The sequence below is a fragment of the Scleropages formosus genome, chromosome 3 (assembly GCF_900964775.1).
Source record: "Scleropages formosus chromosome 3, fSclFor1.1, whole genome shotgun sequence".
Classification (NCBI taxonomy): domain Eukaryota; kingdom Metazoa; phylum Chordata; class Actinopteri; order Osteoglossiformes; family Osteoglossidae; genus Scleropages; species Scleropages formosus.
The window spans coordinates 11,041,717-11,064,747 of NC_041808.1; the positions used below are offsets into that span (position 1 = coordinate 11,041,717).

Consider the following 23,031-nt stretch of genomic DNA (forward strand, 5'->3'; position numbering starts at 1 on the left):
TTTTGGTTTGTAAGAGGAACCAAAGCAACCAAGGGAAACCCAGACAAACATGGGGAGAACATGCAAACTCCACACAGACTGAGATCATTTAAAAACATAACCCAAAGTCACAGCCCAGAAGCTGTGTGGCACCAGTACTACCCACTGAGCTATTGTGCCATCATAATACATTCATTAGTATGACACTACAGAGCATCAGGGGGGAAAAAAAAAAAAACCTTAACATTTAAAATGAATAAGTAAAAAAAAAAAAAAAAAAGTCTTGCAGGAATGCAATGCAAAGATAACAAGAACACACATCTAGTGGTGACAGTGTAATGTACTACTTACTGCACCGCAAACTGTTTTTGTAATTTTGTATTTTGCTATTATGAGTCCTCTGAACCTTTTAAATGGGCAGGTACTCCATCTACTGGACCAAACATGTGCTGCACTACATCAAAAAAAAAAAAAAAAACTTGCTGCCAACTGAATGTAAACTAAAAGCCTTTGGCTGGCTAACACAGACCAATAAAAGCAATGTTTACTACTGTCTTATACACCCGATAAACTCGTTGGTGTTGATTACGTTCATGGCAACAATGTAGATGAAACAAATCCCAGAGGGAAAATGTGTACTGTTAAAATATTAATAGACCATCAACTGTGAAATTGCAACGGAAAAGTGTAATCTAAGATACACACGCAGCCGAGCTGTAAGATGTGGAATGGATATTAATTGATGCAAATTAGAAGCGTGGGCAGTATGTAGCAGCTAATGAGGCAAGGCTCCTAAATGAGGCATGGAGGAGCGGTCCAGAAGTAATAGCGTTTGATTCAAAGGGTTCTTGTTGGAGGAAAGACAGCTTGTCAGAGATGGATAACACACCAACAAGTCTCACGCCACGAAGCGAGGCCCCTTTTGCTCTCTGTGTTACAGGCTTAGAAGTTTCGATGAGTTATCGCGACGTCTTTTTATACCTACTCACTTCATGCCCTGTGAATGCAAGCAGAAACAGGCAATTTAGCCATTAAAAATTGACATAAAAGTACTCATTTAGATTGAGAGCAAACAGTAGTGAAGTGGAGAGTCGTTCCAGGCTTCAAGAGCAAGCGTGCAATTACTGTTCACTTCTATAATAGAAAGGGTGTAAATAACTTTACAGCAGTGTGATAGAACACTTAATCTTTAATAAGTGTGCAAGCGCAGTTGATATGAGTGAGCATGCTATTGTATTTCCCCTTACATTTAGTATGCAGGTCCTCCTGTCTTTATGACTTCATATACCATTGTCGGCATCTCTCTATGACACGTGTTCAAGTACTGTACTCGTCTGATGGTAAGACTTAGCTCTAGATCATGGAAAACTTGCCAGAGGAAAACATATCTGGTCAAAAAAGAAGACAGATCTCTATACCGAGAGTTTACTCCTGGGATTGGGGACAAGTGGTAGCTGGATGTAATGTATTTTAACCTAAATTTTACCAGATGAACCAACAGCCTAGAGAAGAGTCCCAGGGATATCTACATCACTAGACAGTATGATCACAGCTGTATACACTACCAGTTCATATGTTAAACATATAATGCAAAATTTTAATGTTTCCGATGTCTCCAACTTTAAATTTGGTGACGGGGAAATAAAAAACAAACAAGATAAGAATACCGGAAAATTGAAAGGGTATGGTCACCTTATTTTAAAAACCTTCATAACAAAAAGGTTTAGGGAGAAGTCACCAAACTTGTTTTATATAAAAACTTAGCAAAATCGAATATTTAAAAATATTATGTACAGTTTTCCCATTATCTCCTGTACAGTTTTAGAAAACCACCAAATATGAACAAGCATACTGGGTTACCAATAAATAAATATAACTTCAGGCTACAGTGTCACAACCTCAAAAACAGGAGAGCATCTATTTGAACAGATCGAGTCCACTGTCAAGTCCATCACTTTCACCAGATGAAGTGTTTTCTTTGATATTTTGACACAAAGCTGCTTTAGATCGTTCTTGGGCCCTTTTCCTTCTTCGCTTGTAGACCGATTTTTTCTCTGCAACATCTGGCATTTCACTGTGCAGTTTCTCTGGATGCATAGCAGATTTTAAGCTATCATAGAACCTGGAGACAAGAAAAACTTTGGTATTTTCAGGCAGTAGTAAAGGACTATAAAACCAGACAAAAGTCCCAGGAATACATGCTGATACAGTACTCAAACTATGGCCTTAACCTGAATGGCGTTAATAAAAATAACCAACCAAAAAAAGTGTGCAACTGTACATCACTGTAAAAAAAAATCTAACAAAATTATCATAATTCTACTGTCAATAGCAATGCACATTGCACTCAGCACTGCTATGGCTGTACAAGAAACAGCATTACCTTTTAATTCTTCTGAGATTTTCCTGCATTTTCTGATTGGCCACCTCCACCAAGAAGTCAATGTAGTGGTCATCCACGAGCTGTTGTCCTTTGTGGCTCACTGGAACCTCCAATGTGTGTGTGCTGCGCACAGCCTAAACAACAGTCCATTAAATCCATCTTTACTATAGATGTGTACTTCTATGTTTTATGTGCGTTGCACAAAATGAGCATTAGAAAAGTGCGTTACCTCAGAAATGGGACATGGGTTTAATTTAAGAAAGTCTACTACACTAACTTCTATCCATCCATCGTCAACAACCGCTTGGCCGGAGCCTTACTCAGCAACAGAGGGCACAAGGCCGAAGGGACGCCCTGGACGGGACACCAGTCCGTCAGAAGGTACCCCAAGCAGGGCTCGAACCCGACCCACCACACAGCAGGTACCGGCTGACCCCGTCGTGCCACTACCCCCCAATATCACTAACTTCTAAACATATGAAAACAACTGGTACTGAAGGGTTGTTCACAACTCAAAAGTCACAATCAATAAACCCTTAAGAATACCAAGGTCTCTTCATTTATCTGCTTGATATGAATAAGCACTAAATATATCTACAATAAATAGTGTGACTTATTTCATAATATACTGTACACAATATATAAATTTAGACTTCTGCTTACATGATATAATATACTTACTTTTTTCATTTTAAATGTTACTATAATTTAAAATTACTGAGAACAAAAATACATTGTCACCACAAACTCCTATCTGCTGCCAATTGCTGACCTTTTCACCCCATATAGGATTTGCAACGCTTATTTTCTTGCCACTTTGATTCTTATCTATATTTTAGTCTCAGTGCTAACAACATGATTTCTCAGTGGTAATACTAATCACCGCATTCACAAAGTAACACATACTGTAGGTAACAGACACAGTGGAATGAAGTTGAACGCAACTGGCACCACACTGGTCTCTTTGGGCGGCTTTACTGCCATCTATTGGTTTGGTGGGCAAATACAGGTTAGGGACACTGATCTACAAAGTAAAACACAGGTATATCTCGGTACACGGACTCCTGGTTTAGACTTTCAGTATAAGAGCAGTAGGAAAGTTGTAACCATGTTCAGTATATAAAGCAACTGCTTCCGATGTTACGTACTTTTTTCTGGTGTTTGAGGCACACTTTTCACCGATGATATAGAGGTCATGAGCCAATCAGGCACAGACTTTCAACAATGTATGATAACATCTCTTTAATTTTGCATTTAGTTTTTCAAATAGTTTTAAGGAATATTTTCTTTTCCTTTCTGAATGTTTTCTGTTCATGTACCTCTACATTCAAGAGGGTTCTGACTCACTTCTCCACTGATCTTGTAAGCACTCTATAAATGCTAGGTTTAAAAATTGTTAATACTTTGTTTAATAATGGAAACGCCTACACGCTGCCACTAATGCAATGTATACTGGTTTATACTGTAGTTTGTAACAAATTGACTGTACTTAAGAATCATGCCTGCATCCAAATCTCTCCTGTTGATGTAATACACTTTTTCTATTGCTCTCCGAGATGTACGTCACTTCGGAAAAAAGCATCTGCTAAATTAATAAACATAAGTGTACTGCATGCCTCTTTGCATATAATTACAAGTACTTATTGTACAGTAGTTTAGTAAAAAAAGTCTTAATATAATTTTCTTCTTAATTATGTTTATTATCTTATCAGCTGAATGTTCTGATTAGTATATACTAAGACTGTTCTGAAGTGTTTCTGAGAATATTTCATGTCCAAAAAGTCCAGAAAGGCATAATTTTTTCTCATTTAAAACAGTAGGGAAGGACCTCCCAGTTCAAAGACTCTTGGTATACGGACTGTTTTCAGGAACAAATTAGGTCCATATGATGAGGGATACCTGTACCTAAAGAAAATGCTATTAAAAATATATTAACTGGAGGAAAAAAAAAAAAAAAAAAAAAAAATTGTATATCTTTGAAGGTTCACAATTTGACAATTCATAACTTAAGCCAGTGTATTATCAAAACAGATATAGATACTTAAATGCTGTCATATTTTCAGAAAAACATTCTAACCTAGTTAAATCTTGAAAATTGGAAATACTATACCATCATAATTTTACCCTTCTTGCCAATGGTTATACCAGAGTTTCTGAAGCCAGAATTTATTGCCAAAGAGTGCTGTGCAAAAAAAAAAAAAAAAAAAAGAGACATGGGTAAATGTCAACAACTATGGCAGGGGCCATATTTATAGCAACATTTATAGCAAGAAAAATGAGTGGCTCTTAGTAGGTGTGTGTTTTGAGAAACATACACTTGTTTTTAGATTTTCCTACCAGGAGTTGTGCATCTTGCAGCTGTTTACACTGCACATGGAGGACAAAGGGCTCAAACTTGAAGACTGCATCTCCTTGCGACCTCTCCAGCCCAGAGACCTGGACAGGGTGACAGCATCAATGACAGCAGCAAAGGATGCAAAGTGTGCAACTCATTTTAGTAACCTTTACCCATTTACACAGGACAGTACTCTTTTCGATCAGATCAAGGACCTCCACCAAGGGTACTACAGCAGGAAAAAGTATTCAGTTCAAGTTTATTCATTTTTATGGCACGTTTTTCTCCCCAAGGTGACACAGAGTGCTGAAAAAAAGTTTAATAATCAGTGACAGAACCTTCAGATGGGAAGGAAACAGCCTTAAACCACAACGCCACCTGCTGGACATCACCCCCCAACCTGGAAATACAGTGTACAGTAAGGGTTAGAAAGTGTGGGCAGAAGTTCTCACCACATCACACTTATGGCACATCTGGTGTGTGACAAAAAGCCAGGAGCAGTTCTGCTTCTGTACATCTTGACAGTCTGAGGCCTTGGAACAAAAAAAAAAAAAAAAAGTGTTGTGTTTATGATGAGAAGATACTTTAGAGCAGCATGATATATGAATTTCAAGTTGTACATGATATAAGTCAGAAAAACAAAACCTGCTGCAACCTACTGGCTACTGTATCTGCTGGCTGAATAACAAACCCATGAAAATTAAAAATAGAAATCATCTACTCTATGCTTGTTTAATAGCAAAACACAAACAAAAAAAAGAAATAAAGGAAAATGTGAAATACCAGACAAGAAATGTTACGTCACATCACGTGACGTGCCGTGCCGTGACGTGACGGAACACACGTTACCGCTCTGCGCGCGCAGCTTTAGCCAGAATTATTCTTAAAAAAAATCTCTGGGTCTGGATGAACCCTTACCCCGTCTATAAGTATTATTCGTCCGGAGCAGGAGCTTGTTGTGAAGAAATTCTCGGAAAGATTAATGAAACGGACCACATCCTGAATGTCCTCGTCTATACTGCCCTTCTTACTCAGGTCCATTTTAGCCAAGCATTGATTCTTCCATTGCGCAAAATTACTTCCACAGTCATCCATCACGACGATTCACTTCCAAACATCCAAGAAAAAGAAGGAAAACCTAATTATTTTAAAACTGGAAAAACCTAGGGTTTACATGATCCACACGCCTTTCTGAACTACAACAACGGCAAATTACAATTCGCTTATACGGTGGCCCAGCTGAACCATAAATAAGAAAAGCACATTTAAATCACGTGACCTTCACACGTTCCAACATTACTTGGATACAACCAGATAATTGGCTTATACTGTACGGTGGCCCAGCTGGATTACTCAATCAGGAGGGGCCTCTTGCGTCACGTGATGTAGACATTATCCGTCAGGAAATCAACAAATGAAATTGTCGTTCGCTTTTACGGTGGCCCAATTGGTTCTGTATTAATAAAGCGAGGTTGGCTTTTCTTTTGAACACGCCTCCAAGTGGGTGCGTGGAGAGTAGTGATATTCGCGAAAGTTTTGTAATTCGGTACGTATTCAAATTCGCAGTGTTCTGAACTCAGAAGTAGCTCATTTCATTTTATTTTACGCTACATAACGAAAAGTCAAACACATACAGTGAACTTCCGGAAGGCGTAACGTATACTGACTGTCACTGACAGTGTTTAGTTAGTATGCTAGCCTAGCCGCCGCTCGTTCTAGTAAATTACTAGGCCGTGTGTATTAATCTGAAATATATTACATTTCTTACAGACTTACGGCCAACAAGCAGTTGATTTGTGGAATTATTATGTGTATCCTGTGATCGCATTCAGTTGTCAAATAACGCCGGCGGCTTGTGTCTCGTCGCGGTGGTGGTGTGAGGCTGAGGCGGGCAACTTGAACTTGCACAGCAGTGGACGGGACACTTGTCCATCGCAGGCTCGAGCGAACTGCGTCTATCCCTCCTGGCCTGTCCAACACTGACACGCCGTTTACCAGTTCACCTGAAACGCATGTTGTCTTTGGACTGTGGCAGAAACTAAGCAGTTCACTCGGAGGAAACCCACGAGAGGAACATGAAAACTCCCCACAGACGAGTTCGAACCCACGGCCGAACCACAAACCCGAGAGCTGTGGGACACCAGCGCTATGCCTTCCGCCACCGCCTGTAATAGCGGTTTAGTTGGCTGTATTTGTACATGTGGAGAACGCTAGTACTACAGCACGAATGTCCTAGTTCTTGGGCAATTGAATGTGAGCAAAGTCCATATGAACTGGATCAGTGTGGCTTATGCCAGACCTTGATCCTCAGGCTGTACTCTGACATTATTTAAGAAAAGGAACGACTGCATACAGCTGTACCTTTTTTTGTCTGTTGTTAAAGGAAAATGGCAACGTTGAAACTGATGAGAGCCATCAGAGTGTCGGAGTTTGGGGGGCCCTCGGTTTTAAAACTTTGCACGGACGTTCCTGTCCCAAAGCCAGCTCAGAAACAGGTGCCGGGATTTATGATACTCCTATCTAATTCTGGGTGCAAATGGGGATAGGGTGCGCCTTTCACATTTCTCGCATCTGTCCTTGTGCACCGTTGCATTCAGGTATTGATCCAAGTCCACGCTTGCGGAGTGAATCCTGTGGAGACCTACATACGCGCCGGAGCGTACTCGCGGAAACCGAGGCTGCCTTACACCCCAGGATCAGATGTGTCTGGGGTGGTCGTGGAAGTTGGAGAGGGCGTTGACCTTTTCAAGGTTCGCTGCGGTCGTGTGTTCTTATGCGCATTCTTTCAAGAGGAGGGCCTGCTGCACGTTGTTCTTTGTCAGAGGTCAGGTTTTATGAGCGGCAAGTGTTTATAAATGAATGAATATTTCTTCCTGCTCTTATAGGCAGGCGACAGAGTCTTCACAACTGGCAGTGAGACAGGAGGCTATGCTGAGTACAGTGTAGCTTCCGAAGACACTGTGCACAGACTGCCTGATTCCTTGGATTTCACACAAGGAGCTGCCATTGGAATCCCGTATTTTACTGCATATCGAGCTCTCTTTCAAAAGTAAGAGGACGTAGACAGAGCTCATATTATACAGCTTAACTTCCACAGACTGCTGTATCACAATTAAATTTCAGACATGTAAAACTGTTTAACTGCTAATGGTGACTAATGGTAATTATATAAAATGCCAAGATGGATACGTATAGACTATCAAAATGAAACCTTAATGTAAGAAGGGTTGTGGAACAACACCTAAGGATACTTGTGAAACTTGAACATTACAGGGCCCATGCCAAAGCAGGGGAAACCGTTCTTGTCCATGGAGCAAGTGGTGGGGTAAGAGTGGCCAACACGTACTGTAGTAGTGCTGATGGGTTTCACCTTGCACTTAACTGGTTTGAGTTGGAACAATCTCCTGGATCTCTTCTGTTAGGTGGGCATTGCAGCATGCCAAATGGCCAGGGCCTTCGGGATGAAAGTGTTAGGAACAGCGGGCACTCCGGAGGGTATTGAGCAGGTCCTGAAGAATGGTGCCCACCAGGCCTTCAACCACAGACAAAAAGGATACATTGACAAAATCAAGGTGCGCTTCAAGGCACGCTAATAGGGTGAGGCTGGTTGTTTCTGTACTAACAGGTAGTTTGTTGGTTAAAGGTGGTTCAGGAACGAAGAGGGCCCTTAGTCTAATAAGAGCAGTATGAATCAGGTAAAACTGTAAGCTACTTCATTCTCATTGATTTTTAAAATCTTGACACATTATATAAAAGTCATGGTTCATGTATTTCTGTAATTTTGCCCTTTAGTACGTTATACATCTGTACACTTGTATAAAAATTTACTACTAATGTAAAAATACACCTGTTTTCTGTTATATTAATCTGTAGTTATTTGAGACTTTGTGTCATGTTTTTAAAAAATTGACAAGACATTTGGCCCCATTGTATTGTGTGGATTCATACATATCATATTGAATGTTGTTTTGAGGATAGCTGGTAGCATGGTGGTTAAAGCTACTACCTTTGGCTCTAAATGTTGCAGGTTTGATCCCCACTGCTTGCTGTAGTACCCTTGAGCAAGGTGCTTACCCTAAATGGCTACAGTAAAATTACCCAGCTGTATAAATGGGTAAATAAATGTAACCTTGTAACAACTGTGACCTTATCACAGTAAGTTGCTTTGGAGAACTGTGTCAGCTAACTGAATAAATGTAAATGTTTTCTAGGAGGCTACAAATGGACAAGGTGTGAATGTAATTGTTGAAATGCTGTCCAATGTGAATCTCAGCAACGACTTGGAGCTGCTGACATATGGGGGCCGAGTAACTGTAAGTATTTCATACTTCAAGGTCATCTGTGATGGCAGAGAACATCTCAAGTGTTTATACACAGTCACTATCCATTTTTGTTTCAGATTGTGGGCTCCCGGGGAACCATTGAAATCAATCCAAGGGACACCATGCTCAAAGAATTAAGCATCATTGGAGTTGCTTTGTTCTCATCAACCAGGGTATGTTGGTTGATTTTCTTGTAAGAAGAAGCAAATTCAATATAATTGAGATTTTCTGTATAACTGCAATGTGACAAAATATTTGGTCTTGAAACAGGAGGAAAAGACAGAGTGTGCTGCTGCCCTCTTTGCTGGAATGGATGCTGGATGGCTGAAGCCTGTTGTTGGACCTCAGTATACTATAGACAAGGCTGCGGAAGCCCACGAGAACATCATCAACAGCCCTGGAGCCACTGGAAAGATGGTGTTGATCATGTGACCATGATATCGTTTACTGGCCATGTGATTCTCAGTTTTACCTTGTGCAGTAAATCAAAGCCTCAAAGGCAAGACATTTACAGAGTATTAACTGAACTGAAATCACTGAATAAAAGCACATGGAAAAAAATTTTTGACATTTTTGATTGTGACAACATATATTTACTTGGGGTACAGCTGAGACTACTTTGAAATGAAAACATTGTATTGTATTTCATTGTATTCTTAGTGTAATATCATAACTTTCAATTTAATGTTTTTTAGGATTGGTAGAGTGACAAATTTTCAAAGATTTGACTTTTTCCCATTTAAAAAATGCATTTTTTTATTGATAATCTTAATGTAGTCTTACCTTTTTTCTGATTATTTTAAAATGTTTATTGAGGTGTAGTAGACGATTCATTGTAAGTAGCAAACAAGGAATCCAAAAACAGAAGAAAATAAATGGGGGGACTAAGCTGCAACGAACACTATAACTGAATAATGAATAAAACAATACTGAAAGGACTGAACAATCCTAAAATAAAAATTAATTACCACTTAAAATATTATCACTGACCAGTAATCCAGGGCAAGGTTGCAGTGGTTTCATGTGTGTGATAGGTTAAACCCTGTATAGAATACCAGTGTATTACATTACAAGGCAAACACACAGGCACCTGTTCATCCACCGATACACACATACAGCATTTTAAAGTCACCAATTCTACAGAAACAGGTCTTTGGACTGTAGGAGTAGAGGGGGACACTGGCTGGAGGAAACGGGGAGGACAAGAACTCTGCAAGACTCAAGACTCGAGCCTGGTATGAATCAAGCTACCGTCTGCACCATGTTACCACTCTGTAAAAATTTTTGTAAATTAACGCCATTATTCTGATGGGATTAAGTGATTCGTTTTCACTTCCCATTTATTTTCTTCTCCGTCTGTTCCGCCAATTTGTTTAAATACTTTTTCCAGCTCGTATTTCTGCTTCTGCCTTTTCTACTTTACCTCTGCTGATTTTCACGCAGAACGCCACGAATGTAACGGACATTTTCATTGGTTACTAGGCGAACATTTGGAACGTCATTGGCTATGAACCGAACATTCAGAACCACCCCGTGCACTCATCCTCCCCAGATGTTAACGATACTTTCATTGGTTCTTATACAAGCTTTTAGAATCTCATTGGTTATCATCCGAACATGTGGATTCACGCCGTGGAACTCCTCACGGCGGAGAAAAAAGCGGATGACGGAATAAAAGTGGACGGTACAAGAGACTCGCACACGCTGATGAGAAGAATCATTAACGATGTAGATTGTATTTTAAATGAGTAAATTAATAAAGCGATAAGCAACTGATTAATAATAACAAGTGACTTTGGGTTACCAAGACCTTTCCGATTCCAGCTGTATTCGCAATTTCAGAAGCCAGTGTACCGTATGCTTGGCAACCAAATCTGATTGTGGCCCCGCCTCTTCCTGGTGACGTAATAAGTATTGAGACGTAACAAAATTGTCGCGTTACCTAGCAACTGTGACATATTTTTAAAAAATGTTCTGTTGATGCAGTTGCTCTCTGCAGATTTTGAAAGCAAGCAAACTTTGGTGCAGATGCGTTATAAACAGAATAATTTAATGTTAACTTTGACAAATTTTCCGAATTTTGTGCGGTAGGTGGGTTTCAAGCAGGCGGTTTGATGCTGCAAATTCTACTAAATGAGCCGCCCAAATCCAAGGTACTTTATCTTATATACTGTTTGACAGGGTTTCAGCATTTAGTTTTAATTTTTTTTCGCATTTAACGTGACAACCTATGCCATATATAAATCCAAACAATATTTAATTGAAGATAATGGAATTTCAGACGATACCAAAATTGGCATTCATTTTGTTTTATGAAAGTGAACATATTCAAAGAAAATTTTTTAGAGTTATAGACCTATTCTCTGCTTAAAGTCCAGTAACTGATTATTATTACCTATGGAAATCATGTATCTGTTTTTAAATGACAAAATGATAATATGGAAATAAATGAATTCAATTAATAATTTTTGTTGTGTTTTTAAATTGATATAATTAAATTAACAGTTGGAAGTAAAAAATGAAAATAAGGTTAGAAACCTAAATATTTCTTAGCTCTTCACATTAAAAGTTATTGGACATTTTTATAGGAAAAGAGATTAGAAGGGATTTGGTTACTTTAAAAAGAGTAACTCTACAGTTACTGTTACTAAACCAGGTTGTAAAAACATGTGATAAGGGAGCAGGAGGGCTCCCAGTTATATTTTTTTGTATGAGATATGTCTAACAGTTCACTTTTATATCCTCTGTCTTTAGTCTGCTCTCATCCTACAACGGCCTCACCGACAAATATCTGACTGGATACTTTAATAACGCACGGATCAGACGGCACCTGGTGAAAGTGGGGCTGGTATGTCAAGCTTCACCAGTAGTAATACTGTAAAAAATCTCACACTGGTCAGACACAATGGTAAAGAGCAAAGCCATGAGATACACGACATGAACATTGCACCAGCCCTTGTTCTTTAGGTTCCATGTAATTTATTCATATATAATAATTCAGCTGTTGTATGAAAATACACTGTTACAGTGAAAAGCACTTTGAAGAGCAACTCAACTAGTGCATGGGATTATGTCCCTGTAGATCACCCGTAACGGAATCATTGTCCCAGACAAGGACAACAAGTTGAAATTCATGAGGGAATGCCGCCAAAGACACTCAAGGGAATTCCTGATCCAGCCCATTTTTGACGAGTTACTAGACATAGAGGTAAGGACATGAGGTGGTGAAATGTCAATAATTTTTCGTTGAAAAATTTCCACTATGCGAGAATATCCCATCTTTTTTTGTTATGTAGCGGCAACACCAGATTGAAATGAAGAAAAAACTGGAGGATTTTCCAAAAAGTGAACATGTGCATAAAATTAAGGTAAATGTTCAACATACCATGCGTACATGTGTTTGCCTAGATTTCCACATAACTCTAATTTGGTACATAATACTATCTCAGTGCCATTAACGGTAAATGGGAATGAAGACAACTATTTCAATGTATTCAAGGTGGAACGTTCCAAAAGATGCAATGATGACATCGTTCTATTACGTTCTCCGGAACGATCGCTGAGCCCCAGAAATGGAGACGCATGGCTTTCTGAGCCAGAAGTGGAGCTGTCAGACTCTACTGAATCTGTGAGTGACCACTATCGGCAGGGTTTTCATCAGTTACAAATCACATAAAATGTAGCTGAACAAATCTCTGCTCCAGTGTTACACTTTGGAACATATTCTCATGGTAATATCAAATATGTGGATTCATTGTAAAAGGCTGTCTTATTGAGGGAAATATACTATGACTCTTTCCTAACAGTGTAAATACATGTATACACACACATACACAGTCTTAAACCGCTTGTCCCATACGGGGTCGCGGTGAGTCGGAGCCTAACCTGGCAACACAGGGCGTAAGGCTGGAGGGGGAGGGGACACACCCAAGACGGGACACCAGTGTATCGCAAGGCACCGCAAGGGGGACTCAGACCCCAGACCCGCCAGAGAGCGGGACCCGGCCAAACCCGTTGCGCCACTTCGCCCCCCCCCCGAAAATCATAAACATTTTTTATCTCTGCCACTGGTGTTTATGAGGACACTGTATAAATGAAATTTATAAATGCAGTGATAGTACAGTTTAGAGCTGTTGCCTTTGGATCCAAAGGTTGCTGGTTTGAATTTCATTACTGTAGTACTCTTGAATGTTTATGCAGTGTCAGCTAAATGAATAAATGTCAGTGGAAGAACACATGGTTTGTGGTGTACTCCTCAACTACGTGACACCCCTTTGTTGTAATGCTCTACAGTCTAGTAGTTCCTCATGGTCCAACTTGGCCACAGGGAAGATGGAGCAGCCTGTCCAGTTCCCGCCCCTTTATAGTGCTTCTCTACACAGAACGTCGCACTCCTCTTGCCATAAGTCTTCCTCTGGGAACAAAGAACAGCTTGGTAGCAGTGTGGTGAGTCCTGCAATTCTGGTCATCTCTGTTGTCTGGACCACAGATAATTGCAGAGGACCCTACCGACACATACAAATTAGTTACTTTCATACCTCTGAAAGGCTACGCTTTATAATCCCACTGCAAAATCAAGTCTATGGGGCTTTTAGCAGAAGCATAACCCCGGTTCATTTGAACATATGCTCATATCGGCTTATTCAGAGGAGTAATGTTTCAGAGCAATTAATTATTAATATTCTCAAGCTCAACCACAACTTAAGTGAAGTTCTCAGTTACAGTTGTGTAAGAGTATGAAAGAAATTCCTGTATTAGAGGATACTAATGTTTCCCCTTTTTTTATACTTTTTGGTTTGTAGTTGGACAGAGACCAAATGGGCATTGTCAGGATGAGCAAGTATTCAAGTGGAACCTCCCCTTACGAACAACCAGTTATGAGTCATTTTGTTACTCCGGTTCCTCCTGCAAAAAAGAAAAAAGAGAGTTGTTTTAAAAGTGTCCCTGAGGGAATTGTGAGGGGAAGAAAATTTCACCTCTACGTGAGTCCCAGTGTTCCTGGGGTCAAGAAGGTGAGGTACTACAAGAGCTTACTTAGTTCTTTAAAGGGTAGAACATAAGAAAGAAATTTGGGGATTGCTGATAATTTATTAACTCATCATATGTTGATGTAAAAATGAAGGAAAAATGCATTTTATGTGGTTTTTTTTAACGTCTCCTAATGAAATTGAATCAAAATAGTCTTACTGAGAAAGGAAATGAGAAACTGAACGTAAGTTGTGTCTGCTTGCAGGAGTCCAAATTCCATGAGGCACCTGCACAGAGTAATGTGTTAATAAAAATGGTGTTTTGCCACAAGTCGGTCAACCATTCTCCTAAGGACATAGACCTTAGGCATGAGGTGAAGGTGTTCCAGCAGCACTGTGAAGGGGAGAATATCTGCGTGTACAAAGGGAAGCTAAGAGAAGGAGGTCAGCCAGAGCATGCTCATATCACATATCGTATGGAAAAAAAAAAAACATTTTTGGGGCCCATTTGTTCTCTCTGGTGTCTGATTTTCTTGCATGCTTCTCCTTCCCTTCAGAATTCTTTCAGTTCATCTCTAGACGGAGCCGTGGCTTCCCCTTCGGTCTCACTTTCTACCTCAATGGCCTGCAGGTGGAGCATCTGAACTCTTGCTGCGAATTCAGGCACCAGAAGGGGTCCGAGCCCAAGGGTAGGGATCGCCACTTCAGCTTCATCAGCATGGACGGGGCCTCTCCATGCTACAAGTGAGCAGCTCCCATCATTATCTAATTAAGTGTTGCTTATGGGAATTACAGCGCTACAGTTCCATTTTGGCATTTCGGTGGGACTGAGTGGTTCTATGTAAAAATACATTGTTTCCAATCCTTTTAATTACTTTTGAGAGTAGATTGATTTGAATTTTTTTTTGCGTATTTAGCAGAAGATTGATCCAGCTGGGATGTGTATCTTTCTTTCATTAGATGTTAATACCAATTCAATACTGACAGTGTTCACAGTTCAGATTCTGTAATTTACTGATGAAAATCATAGCAACTTTCTGCTCTGGATTTCATAACTCAGCCATCTGTCCCATGCCTCACACTCGCTTCTAATGCCAGTTGTGTCCTGTTCTGTGTCCACAGATGTGTCCTTGCCTTTGGTTTGTACAAGAAGTCCATCCGTGAACCCAACCAGTCCAGTATACAGCCAGATTCCAGCCAGAAACAAGTTGGTGGCGATAGCATGGACTCTGAAGAGACGGACACACTCTCCGAGGAGAGGGAGGACAAACATAAAGATGGTAAATGTGCAAACAGTGTAGTGCTATGAAGTCATTACAAATCCCTAGTTTCTGCTTAAAATTCCCACCCTCTGTCTTTTTCCATTGTATGAGCTGACATATTCTTACGCAGAGTCTGAAACTGACTACATGAATACAGATGATGAGAGGGGGGACACTGAGTCGAGTCCATCAGGGAATGAGATTTCCTCTTCCCTTTCTAATGGAAGCAGCTATTCCCACAAGGAGACAAGTGTTTCCTCCGACAGTGAGGATGAACAGGATGACCTGATCAGTGAGTAATGTTGCCGCTCTCTCCTATGACCTTGCTGTTGAAACTGGAAAAAAGTTATCACCAGTTACCTCGAAAAAAGTGTGGGTGTTGTATGGATATTGTCATCCTTTGCAGCAAGAGGAGGAAGAGTTTGATTTTAACAGCAAAACCATGTCTTGGAGCAGACTGTGGAACTGACCACAAAGTTCTGATATGCAAGCTCCAAATCAAAGTGAAGAGGAGTGGTATATACAGTCGCCTTTGAAAATGTGATCTGGAAGGTATGCTGGACACTTTCAAGGAGCATGTGAGCAACTGTTTTGAGACCCTGCACTTCACTGTCAGAGAATCAAAACTTTGGACAAAAACTGAAAAGCTCAACAATGAAAATGAACAGGAACTTCAGGATGTTGAAAGGCAGAAGAAATGTAAACGGATTGCTGACCACACAGTACAATTCAGGCAGAACACGAGAAGCTAATGCTCAGGAGAATAAGGATATTATGAAAGAACTGAACTGAGGACTTCAAAGAGATACCAGAAGAAACAAGAAGCATAACATCTGAAATCAAAAATGGAAACAGATGTGGAAGAACAGGGGCAATTTTGTAAAAGATCTGCAAAATCAAGAAGTTCCAACCTCGTCTTGGAATGCTCTGAGCTACAAATGTACCATATGGCACACAGGAACACAGAACACACCCCATGCTCCTAGACTAGTCAGTACACATGGGGTAAAGCTTGCAGGGAAAAAAGGAGCACGAAGAGTGGCCAGTGAACCTCCAAGTGTTTTTTAAAGATTCTGTGGGAGCGACTAAGATGGGCTGTACTGAGTCGTGCTGCAGGTTTGTTGCTGGAAGCTTTGTGGTGATGCAGAGCATTTTTGGTCAGGATGACATCTGTGTTACACTGCTGCAACAGCACCTCAGCAACAGTAGCCGTGCCCAAGCCTTTTCCACAGCCCCTGCCCGAGTCCACTTTGCCACATTGCCCTGGCGTTGTGTGTTGCCAAGAGGGCTCCAATATGCAATGCAGCTGCCAATATTCAGAAGGAGACCCTGGTGCTATGTGCCACACTTGAGGTGTGGAGCTGCAACCAGCCGGTATCCTTGAGGGGTCTATGTCACCTGTACTTGCTGTTCACAAAGTGCCGTCCTTACAGAGAGAGCGTAGGGTAGATTACCACAGAATAACCTGAGGTGCAGTCAAAAGATTTGATTCAGCCAATGTTGTGTGACTGCAGTTTTATTTTGTAATAAAAAACCCCACTAAATCCACACTTTGCTGCCTCACTGCTAATCACTCCCTGGACTAAATGTGCTGATATGTCAGTCTGAAAATTACTTAAGCAGATCAAGCAGAGACAGAAAGAACATACTGAAATCTGTAAATCAGAGCAATCAATATCCAAGATACAGTAGAACACAGTGGTTACGAACAAGTGCTCTTAATAATTTAAAATGACGGAAACTCATTACTGAAGTTATTACCCAGAGAAAGGACACTGGAACTGATGGGATTGTTGCACACATTTTCTTAGTAATAGAATAAGAATCTATTTGGGTGATAACCAATTCATGCCAATAAATCTGGGAAACAATGCTGTGGGTAACAGACTGGAAAAGATCAGTTTGCTTCCTAGTACCTAAGAAAGGAGACACAATGGTGTGTCTAAAATAATGTACAATGTCCCTGCTTTCACTTTCCAGCAAGGTCATGCTCAACATCGAATACAGCCATACATGGAAAGAGCATAGCCTGATGTACAAGCCAGATTCAGAAAAGGATGGGGAACAGAAGGCATTACCATGCGATGGATATTTGAAAAAGGCAGAGAATACCAAACAGCTCCATGTCTTTTTTTTTAATTTCAGCTTTAGATTGTGCTGACCATGTCAAAATGTGGAAGGCACTCCAAAAAATGGAGAACATTTGGATTTTACTGGTGAAGACCTTGTATGTTGAAGAGATGGCCTTAGTTTAAAACATAGCACAGAAAGGACTAAAGAATGGCTTCCGATTGGCAAAAGGGTAAACGAGAACCGAATACTTCCTGACTTTTTTAACTTCTATGATGAACATAATAAGAGAAGCCTTAGTAGGAGAAATATGGGTTCAGAATTGGCAGAAGGAACAACATGAATGAGAATATCAAAAAGACATGCTGAAATCAATAAGAAAAATAACAAAAGAATCAACCTTATTTTTAAAAAAGTGTAAAAGTGAAGAGTAAAAAATGGGATGATTAAATCTGACCAAAACTAAAACCTTGACAACAGGCAAAGTGCATTCACCAGAATGAATGTTAGAGTTGCAATGGTACGCAATGATACTTACAATGCACTATAAAGATGTTCGTGGCATGCAAAATCACAGATTGCACCCCAACCTTGTGAAGTAGCAGCTGCACCTGGGAAGATCTTTGTGGGATGAAAACATGTACCAAGTGTGCCTAAAGGAACCATGAGCTTTTTTTAGAAGGACTATGGGACAGACTTAGACTGGACTGCAAAAATATTGGGCTGAGTGTGCTGTTGTCAAAAGTTATGTGTTCTTATACAATTGTTTGTTTTGTAAGCTTGGAGTTTTTTGGTTAATTTGATATTTGCATGACAACAGTTTTATTTTATAACTCGGTAAGTCCACTCCTTGGATGGGTGTATCACAATGTGAATGCTGGACATTGAAGAAGTAGGACATGAAAACCATGGAGTCCTTTGAATTGTGTTGCTGGAGAAGACTTTTAAAGATCCCATGGATGGAAATCAAACAGATGGATCTTGAATCAAATCAAACTTCCATTGAAGCACAAATTAAGAAACTGAGGTCATACTTTGGACATGTCATGAGAAGACTGGATTCCCTTGAAAAGATGGTAATTCTTAGAAAAGTTGGAGGACAAAGAAGGGATGGATAGACTAGATCATAAAGACAGTGGATGTACCCTTTCAACCTTAACAGTTTAGTTAAATTCAATTCAATTTATTTTTACAGAGCGTTCTTCTCACGCAGAATTCAAAATTTAAAGAAAGTGGTAAATAACAGAAATATCCAGAATATTCTCTTTCTTTTGAAATTAGTTCAGTTGATTAAGCCGAAACTGAGATTTAAAATTACTCAACCAATAGCACATTCTGAGAGTAAATTATGCAGTCATATTTAAGTAACTTCTTTTCATCCAATTCATCTTTTTTGCAGTAGACAAGAGGACACCAACACCTTCTCCTAGAAGTAGCTCCTTCTCCTCATACAGCAGCAGTACAGACTCAGAGGAAGAAAGCCTCAGGTTACAAGGAAGTGCTTTTGAAAGGCCCAACCTGGAAGAGTCTATGAGTAACATGGAGACAAATACAGCGAAAAGTACAAGCAGCAAGGACTCAGAAACCTCTCCTGTGGAGCATTCTGAGCAAACAAAGCTTGAGAAGGGTAAGTCACCTGATCCAGCCTAAGTCCCATGGTCTTGTGCATCTCCCTCCACTATAAGTTTTATTGAGCACTGTGTGATGGCTGAATGTCACTGATGACCAGCATGTGCCAAAACCATCTGTTTATAAAACATCAAAAAGTTGCTTGTGAAATCAGTGCTAAATTGAAAATTCAGCACTGGAAATTTCCAGCCTTGCGGCTTTGTTCTGATGTGGATGCCAACATATTATTACACAGACTTTGAAGCCGATGATAAGAGCGCACGTGATGATGGGGAGGATGTATCTTCCCTGTCAGATGAAAGCAGTTATTCCCACAAGGATACTAGCGTGTACTCTGACAGTGAGGGCGAAGAGGACAAGACAGGTGAATAATGTTGCCGCTGTCTTCTGTGACCTTACTGATGAAAAGTTATAAATTATCTCAAGTGTGTGCATATTGTTACATTCATTTGTGGTACTCTATACACCAGCATTTAAAGCAAGCTCTATGGAAGATAAATATTAAGCTAAAATATTCTATTCACAGGGGGTGCGGTGGCGCAGTGGGTTGAACCACAGTCCTGCTCTCCGGTGGGTCTGGGGTTCGAGTCCCGCTTGGGGTGCCTTGCGACGGACTGGCGTCCCGTCCTGGGTGTGTCCCCTCCCCCTCCGGCCTTACGCCCTGTGTTGCCGGGTTAGGCTCCGGTTACCCGTGACCCTGTATGGGACAAGCGGTTCAGAAAATGTGTGTGTGTATTCTATTCACTTAATCTATAACATACTGTGGTGCCGTGGGTTTAGATGGGGTGAAGAAGGACGCAAAAGTAGCATTCATCTTAAGCATTTTATTATAACCCAGTGGAAATAATGTGCTCAGTCTGAGGACCTCATTTACTCCTGGATCTGCACTTTTAGTGAGCCTTCTCAGCCTGCTTAACACCCCCAGGCTCTCCTCTCACACATTGATAGACATAGTCATCCCATCATTTCCCCCAGAAGTGCCCCCACTGGTTGCACACGTTATTTACAAGTTACCCACAATGCAACTATTTACACCAAACACAGCTTCATGCCTAAACACAATAACGTGGTTCGTTACAATACTGTACTTTATTTTTCTTAATATATATATATTCATTTTCTTCTAAAATGCTCTTCAGTTAAGTAAGATGAAAATGTCAAATTGGGATTTAAAATGACCAAAATCAATAGCATGTACCAAAAGTAAACTGTATTTTCATATTGAAGTCACTTGTTCTTTACATCCAATTAATGTTTTTCTTAGTAGAGAAGAGGACACCGTCACTTCCTGGAAGTACCTCCTTCTCCTCATATAGCAGCAGTAAGGACTCAGAGGAGGAAGACCTACGGTTGCAGGTCATTGCTTCTGAAAGGCACACCCTCAAAGGGACAGTAAGAAGTACAACCAGTGAGGACTCGGAGGGCACCCCTGAGGAGCACCCTGAGGAGGCAGAGCCTCTGGGGGGTAAGTTGCTCAACCTCGCTTAAGCCCCATGACCTTTTTCTTCTCACTCTGAGTTCTGCTGACCACTGTGTGCTTACAGTGAATCTTCTTTGCACACCATGACAATATATGTCTTAAATACAAAATGCAGTACAGCGGGTCCCTGCTACATGACTTAATACGAACCAAAAATGTCTTGGAGTAAACCGAAAATGTCTTGGAGTATATCAAAATCATTCAAATTGATGATTTTTCCACATAAGAAATAATGGAAAACATCCTTAAAGTGTCCCATATATTATCCTGTCTGACACCAAATGTTTACCTTTCCCAAGTCTGTACAGAAAAGTTCCAGCCATAACATCCCAACATTTTAAACACAGCAGAATTCTTTGCCTTTCTCAACAGCATTAATTATTTCTGTATTCTGCAGCACTAGCAATATGACCTGCAAAACACTTCGTAGATATCTAGATATCGTGGGGTCAGAATTATGAACAATTTGTGAAGAAACGCTAATCCAAAATACAAAGTGAACAACGTGAGATGTGTAAACCAAAAAAAAAATGCATCACCATTTACATATGATATTTATGTTTCATATCTGATCAGTACTAAATTTTACACCTTGTCATCCTTATTCTTTGTCATTTTTACCAGTTAATGTATTTGGATAGTTTTTTAAGATGCTGTATGTAAATTAGAGTACAAAAGTTAAATACACCACAGTAATAGCAGGAGCCAACAACAATCTTCTGAATCGTGTAGAAAACACATGTAGTACTGTCCAGTAAAACATGTATTAGACAGTATTTTTTAAAAAAGACATCTTTTAATATAAGAATTTTTCTATAAAAAACACTTGTGTCCTTTTTTAACTTTCCATTTGAAGTTAAAATGTGACCCCGTGTAGGTCTAGCAAGGTGTTTGCGATGATAGTCTTTTGGCAAGATATGGACATAAACATGAAGCAACGTATTTGTGAAATCATGTATACTAGTGCATAATTTAGCACAGACAATCTATATACGAAATTCCCAGCCTGTGTCTTTGTTCTGACATGGGACCTTTTTACAGACTTTGAAGCTGATGACAAGGCCACAGCTGATGAGAAGGACACTGAGTGCAGTCCAACGGAGACTGAGGGATCCTGTTCATCTAATGAAGGCAGTTATTCCCAAAAGGAAACAACTGTGTTCTCCAACAGCGAGTCCGAAGAGGACAAGACAAGTGAGTGTCCTTGCCTCAGTCTCCTATGACCTTGCACATGAAACTAAAAAAATGATAAACCATTAAAAAAATATATGGACATTGTCATTTCTGTTATACAGTATCAACATTTAAAGAAAGCTCTAATGAACATAGTTGTCCAGGGCTATTCACTTTCTTCTGCAATGCTTTAGAGTTAAGTGAGCTGTAAAATGACTGGGATTTAATATTACATAAAATTAGATGATTTTATGTGCTAGAGGTAAATTGTATTGTCCTATTCAGGTTATCTGATCTTTCCATCCAATTCATCTGTCTCTCAGCAGAGGAAAGGATACCATCCAGCTCTCCCAGAAGTGATTCCTCTGCACACAGCTTCACTAAGGACTCAGAGGAGGAAGGCTTCAGGTTGCAGGACAGCCCTTCTGAAAGGCTCAGTCTGGAGGGGTATAACAGTGACACGGAGGCAAATGCAGCAGGAAGTACACAAAAAGAGGATGCAGAAACTACAGAAACCATCCATGAGGAACATGTTGAGGAGGCGGAGCTAGGGGGAGGTAAACTGCCTGATTTGGCCTAAGCCCCAAGAGCTCATGTCTTCATTCCAATTTACGTTCTCTTGACTTCTTTGTGATGCCTGTCAGCCCCCACACACAAGCAGCATGCTTCGAAACCATCTGTTTGTGCACTGTCAAAGTTAATACCTTAGGTGTAACGTTGGTATCAGAAATTTCCAGCCTGGGTCTTTGTCCTGAAGAGGAAACTGATGTCTTGTTATAGACTTTGAAGCCGATGACAAGAGTGCAGATGATGAGAGGGAGGGCGCTGAATCTCGTCCAGCAAGGTATAGGAGGTCCTCTTCCTCATCTAATGAAGGGAGTTATTCTCATAAGGAGACAAGTGTGTTTGCAGACAGTGAGTCAGAAGAGGACATGAATAGTGAGTAATGTTGCTGCACTCTCCTGTGAAATTGCTGATGAAATCAAAAATAGTTGTCACAGATGATCTCAAGAAAAATGTATGAGTAGTCACAAGTTTATATAGTGATTCTCCCTGTAATAAAGTTAAGAAAGTTCTAAAGAACATATAAAGAAATGAGTATTGAGACAGTCAACGTTCTTCTGCTATATACTTCAATTACATAAGCTGAAACTGTCAAAACATTGGCATTTAAAATGACCAAATATCGATCTAGAGAATATGTCGAAATTTTACACCATCGTATTCAAATTGCTTGTTTTTTTTTTTTTCATTTTATCTTCACGTTTCTCAGTGGAGAAGAGGATATCATCATGCTCTCAAAGAAATGACTCCTCACACAGCAGCAGTAAGGACTCAGAGGACGAAGGTCACAGGTTACAGGACAGTGCTTCTGGAAGGCCCAGTCCGGAAGAGTGTTTTGGTGATTTGCAGACAAGCACAAGTATAGGT

General features: G+C 40.2%; 2 protein-coding genes and 1 long non-coding RNA gene across 4 annotated transcripts; 2 read left to right on the plus strand and 1 right to left on the minus strand.

Annotated features, from left to right (window-relative positions):
• Positions 1–270: 270 nt before the first annotated feature.
• On the minus strand, positions 271–5,930 carry tyw3 (tRNA-yW synthesizing protein 3 homolog (S. cerevisiae)). Its single transcript, XM_018753280.2, has 6 exons — positions 5,616–5,930; positions 5,150–5,230; positions 4,700–4,798; positions 4,473–4,544; positions 2,363–2,496; positions 271–2,101 (listed from the first exon to the last, which is right to left on the minus strand). Exons 1-6 carry the CDS (start codon positions 5,790–5,792, stop codon positions 1,897–1,899), a joined length of 768 nt encoding a protein of 255 aa, XP_018608796.1. The 5' UTR covers positions 5,793–5,930; the 3' UTR covers positions 271–1,896.
• A 169-nt stretch (positions 5,931–6,099) lies between these two features.
• cryz (crystallin, zeta (quinone reductase)) lies at positions 6,100–9,568 on the plus strand. 2 transcript variants are annotated; one of them, XM_018753312.2, is made up of 10 exons: positions 6,100–6,243; positions 6,733–6,864; positions 7,081–7,192; positions 7,295–7,447; positions 7,583–7,746; positions 7,971–8,022; positions 8,120–8,269; positions 8,909–9,010; positions 9,097–9,192; positions 9,290–9,568. In XM_018753312.2, the coding sequence occupies exons 2-10, from the start codon at positions 6,773–6,775 to the stop codon at positions 9,449–9,451; spliced, it is 1,083 nt and encodes a 360-aa protein (XP_018608828.2). In that variant the 5' UTR covers positions 6,100–6,243; positions 6,733–6,772; the 3' UTR covers positions 9,452–9,568. The 2 variants fall into 2 exon arrangements, with proteins under 2 accessions (XP_018608828.2, XP_018608829.1); XM_018753313.2 differs by lacking the exon at positions 6,733–6,864 and having other exon boundaries at positions 6,101–6,243.
• Positions 9,569–10,664: 1,096 nt separating this feature from the next.
• LOC108935120 (uncharacterized) lies at positions 10,665–11,847 on the plus strand. Its single transcript, XR_001966183.1, has 3 exons — positions 10,665–10,703; positions 11,111–11,172; positions 11,774–11,847. It is a non-coding gene; the product is annotated as an uncharacterized LOC108935120 (long non-coding RNA).
• The last annotated feature ends 11,184 nt before the right edge of the window (positions 11,848–23,031 follow it).